The sequence below is a fragment of the Berghia stephanieae genome, chromosome 7, assembly GCF_034508935.2.
Source record: "Berghia stephanieae isolate SIO BIC M18660-M18661 chromosome 7, UCSD_Bste_1.3, whole genome shotgun sequence".
NCBI classification, from domain to species: Eukaryota; Metazoa; Mollusca; class Gastropoda; order Nudibranchia; family Aeolidiidae; genus Berghia; species Berghia stephanieae.
The window spans coordinates 1168448-1173184 of record NC_088366.1 but is presented as its reverse complement, the minus strand read 5'-3'; the positions used below and the strand labels follow the sequence as shown (position 1 = coordinate 1173184).

General features: G+C 40.0%; 1 protein-coding gene across 1 annotated transcript in view; it reads right to left on the bottom strand.

Annotated features, from left to right (window-relative positions):
* LOC144976320 (AFG2-interacting ribosome maturation factor-like) overlaps nucleotides 1-4346 on the bottom strand; it is a 6837-nt gene extending 2491 nt beyond the window's left edge. Inside the window, exons 1-3 of the mRNA XM_078920527.1 lie at nucleotides 4022-4346; nucleotides 3121-3325; nucleotides 2170-2352 (exon numbers count right to left, since the gene is read on the bottom strand). Coding sequence (XP_078776653.1) covers nucleotides 2170-2352; nucleotides 3121-3325; nucleotides 4022-4157 — 524 coding nt within the window. The 5' untranslated portion in view covers nucleotides 4158-4346. The remainder of the gene's footprint in view (nucleotides 1-2169; nucleotides 2353-3120; nucleotides 3326-4021) is intronic.
* Between the last annotated feature and the right edge of the window lie 391 nt (nucleotides 4347-4737).

The window sequence follows — 4737 nt, the reverse complement described above, 5'->3', positions numbered from 1 at the left end:
AATCTCGAACACGGAAATCTCGAAATCATGGAAATCTCAAACTCGGTACAATTCCCCGTTCTGATCCCTCTATTTGGGTAGTATTGGCAACACGAAAATCTCGAACACTTTTCAAGGCCAACACAGAAATCTCAAACAAACTGGACATTCCCTTGCGGTCCGTTGAAATTATTTTTCGCAAATAGATTGTGTTGAACTTGAATGGAAACGAAAGATGCCATCGCTCTCTTCGTAGCGCTAAGTGTCTGTTTAGTTAGTGTGTTATGCGTGCGTGTATGTGACATATATATATTTATATGTGGGTGTGCGTATATGTGTGCATGCTTAACTAAGGGGGAGTCGTGGAGCATGTTTGACCAGAGCCTTATGCACACCAGCCATCACTTAATTGGGGAGTGAGACTAGCAAGGCAGTGATTTCCGTTGACGGTAACTGTTAATTATTAAAACTATACAAACAGTTAGGGGTGGGAAAGGTGGGGCGAGAGAATTATCATTTATTACATAGATGATACTGTGTGAGAGCTATCCCCCTCTCTTTAGCCTGCCACGGGTGAGTATGAGGGTGTAAAGCACACCTGCCTACCCTCAGTTTAAATTTTCAGAGACATTTTACGAATAAAACCTCAGATGATGATTATGACGATGACGATGATAATGATTATGACGATGACGACGAAGATGGTGATGATTATGATGATGATTGTGGTGTTGTTGTTGGTGGTAGTGGAGATGATGTTAAATGTGATGACGGTGGTGGTGATGGTGATAGCCGTTGATTGGTGGAGTGAGTATTCTTTTTTTCTGAATAAATTACGTGTACTACAGACCAGTGATCTATCAGGTGTGAACATTTGTAAAAATTCAGTGACACCCCAACTAGTCGACACGATGTCATATGGAAGACTTACAATCTTTAACCACTGAATTTGTTAAGATTTCTTAAAGACGGGCTGGGTCGATAAAGTTGTTAACATGATATTGTGACATTTGGATGTATTGAACGGTGGGATGGGACAATAAAAGTTATGTGTGCCTGGCGTAGACTGGGAAAAAACATGTGTTTTTATTTTGCCCATTTCAAATACAGACATCAAAACAACCAATGCCCAAACATTGTAAACCTTAATCTTACTTAAGGACATTTGGAAGTATTGAACAGTAGGCTGGGCTGATTGAATTGTTTACTTGTCTGGCTTACATTGGGGAAATACACGTGAACAATCATGGTCATTTGATGGCTTCCTTCCCCTTACCTTACTTTTCACATAATATTTCTAGTCTATCAGTATCATTTATTTCTGTGAATGTGCGCTAGAAATCTTTAAAAATGTGGCTATGTGGTCTTGCGGTACGACTCATTTTCGGATCAAAAGGTCCTGGGTTCGAGCCCTTGGAAAAGGCTCTTTACTCACATTCTCTCACTGTACTTATGTGTAAAATGAGTACCTAGCCTTTAACAGCTTTGTCTCTGTCTTAAAAAATTGTAATATTGCTTAAAAGGCATCATGTCTCATCCAACATGTTAAGTGTTGCTGTTGGCTAGGGACCCCTTGTAAAGCACTTTGAGCATGTTTAGTGGATATTGTGCTATATAAAACTTCAATCTTTTTTTTAAAGACTTATGCAAGGCATAAACTAATGAAGAAATAAACTGGGTACCGAACAGTTTATTATTTGTCCATTGGAGCCAACGACTGTGTGGCTGGAACGGGCAACATCAATTTGTCTGGAAAGGGGTAAATCTATTTCAAAGCAATTTCCACTTGACCTAAAGTAGATCCAGATACCCAATAGCTGTTGGATGGATGGGGAAAAAATAGTAATTCCTTAGATCCATTAGGCCCATACAGCCAGAGTATATCCTTGTTTATATAGCATAAAACGGACAATAGCATTACTTGCTACCCTTTGGATAGGATGCTAGTCAACTAAGAGACCAAGGTATCCAATCACCGCAGGGGGGTCTTTCTGCACCTTGGATTGATCTCGATCCCTTTGCTTGTGAAGCGAGTGCTCTACCAACTGAGCTATTTGGACCCCAAGGTTGGGTGAAAGGGGAAATCAGATGCTGGTTTGTGTGTGAGAAAAGAGCTCTAAAAATTAATTTACAGGAATAATTGACCTTCTAATGAATGACCTTTAACCTTTAACCGAGCAGTAAGGATACAATTCTCTGGCCTCCTTCTCCACAGCTTGTATCAAATCCATCATGGTCACCAGAGGAGGGATGGTTGGTGACCCTTGGTACAAGGCCACGGGGTCAAGGTCTTTGCTAGTCGACGATGAGGCCAGAGATAGAACATCACCCCTGGCCTGATGTAAGGTTTGTTTCACGCCTTTCAAAGGAATCCTGGGAAGGAATAGTAACTTTTATATTTGTGTAAATTTTCAGGAAAATAGCTTGAATGGAGGTGAGTGGGGGGAATGACAACAAATATCAGGAATTTCCCGCAGAGTTGACAGGTCTGAGGGCATGAGATGAGTTCCCTACCTATACAAAGATTGATGGATTGATGGTAGAATTAACTGATGGCTTTACTGCCAATCAGCAGTCTCCAGAGTCATAAGGCCTATGGAGCCAAAAGCTTATCCTGGCTTTTATAATGTGAACTGGAAATAGCAATTGCTTGCTACCCTTTGGATAGGACTATGGTTGATCACAAAGCACTTTCCATCATATCTAACAGTCCCAGCTACCAAATCACTCCGTGGAGGACAGGGGGGGAGGAGGTCAGAAAAAGGATCTCGACTTTGCACAGGATCGATCTCAGTCCCTTTATCAAGTCACCTTGCTGTAGTAGTCCTTCAGAGCCATTCGGTCCATAGTGCTGGAGTTTATTCTGGTTTCGATAGCGTGAAACGGACAATAGCAATTGCTGCTACCCTTTAGGTAGGATTCTAGTGTATCGCAAAGGACTTTCCACCAGATCTTACAGATTCAACTGACCAATCACTGCTGGGTGGACAGGTGGGTCAGAAAAAAACCCTCGACTGCATCGGGGATCAATCTCGATCCTTTTGCGTGTGAAGCGAGTGCTCTACCAACTGACCTATCGGGACACACCTTGCTGGATTGATGATAAAATAAATTTTTAGCTCTACTGCCAATCAGACTTACAATGAATTCATGAGGAATTCAATTTCCTTCTCAACTTCCATGGAGATTTTAAGCATCAATTTGGCCTTCAAATCAGGAAAGCTGGTCACCATCTCCCCGTTGATTTCCTGCACTCTGTCTACACATTCTCTCTGCTCTAGAAGATTTGCCAGGGACAAACTGTGCTTCTCGCCGTCTTTCTCTGCTGACTCCAATGCCGGTAGAGCTGTGGAAAACAGACAAAATTAACAACTCTAGTTATCAATGGAACCAAAACAGGAAGAGAATTTCATCAGATTTTTGTCAATCAACCTGTAGAATTTTGACCAATCAATGAAAACATGGGATTTGTGACACACCCTCGAACATATTTGGACAAATATAGCTGGTTTACTAATAATAGAACAAGAAAAGACGACACAGTTCTTCGCTGACACATACAAAGTTTCTCTGTCATGCCCCCCCCCCCCCCCCTCCCCACCACAACTATGACTTCACATGTTCTGACTGCAGAACTGCTATTTACTACAATTTATCAAGAATAGCCAATGTGGTAACTCAGTCTGTGTATAAAGCAAGGTGGCGACAGGACCTACCTCCTTTACTAATGCCAAATAATTTGGCAACTGGTGTATCTACAATGTGTAAAAATAAGTGGTAAAATACGACCCAAAAAAGACCCCCCCCCCCCTTTCCCATTTATTGGTCTTTCAGCTTCATTTCTATGCTCAAAATCCAAAGAAATCCAACAAAACACTTTCCTGTTTATAGTTATAGCACTATATACACGTGTGTTGTGCTAAAACTAAAACTTAAAACTAAAAATAAAAATTGACCCAGAAATCGAACTGTAGTGTAATGAAAATGTGATTACCGTTTTTGAACGATACTCCTCGACATTGAAACTCAAACTAAGACTTACCATTTATGAGACTTTTGATATGTCTCTGTAACGTGCGTTTCAATGATAATGTTGCCGTTGAACAGTGAGGTGGAAGTGGAAGTGCTTCGTTTGAAGCAGTCGGAGTTTGAGTTGGAGTCAAATTGGAAGATTCCATATTATTGAGGATTCGGTTGTTTTATGTTTATCAACCTACACATACGACCTGAGAGTCACACAGTAATAAAAATGGATGATATGATTATGAAGGATATTAAACAAGAACTCATAAAATAATCACATTTCACTCATTTTTAAAGAGAAAACTCACTTCACAGACTCTCATGGCATACCTACTTTCACTTTCACTTTCAGTCTCTCGGACAGACTGCGGAAGTCAGTCCATACAAAAGAAGAGGCAGTATATACTCTCCTCATCTTTGAGGACAACTAAATTATGTCTAACAGTTATCAAATATGCCTATGTTTATTATTGTTTATTGAATTAAGCACCTTTCAAAATGACCTTCTAAAGATTCAGAATACTTAATTGCATTAACATAAATAAGAGAGATATTATATTGGCATATGAAGATCCTTTATATTAGGGGAAATAATCAGTTATTTTCACATAGAAAATGTCAAAATTTAAACGGTTGTTTCCCTTAGATTATGTGTGTGTTTACGGAGCGGTAAGAGTCTGATGATGGTTTGGAAATAAGATTGATGCTCTGCATTTAGATACAATTTTCAAAACA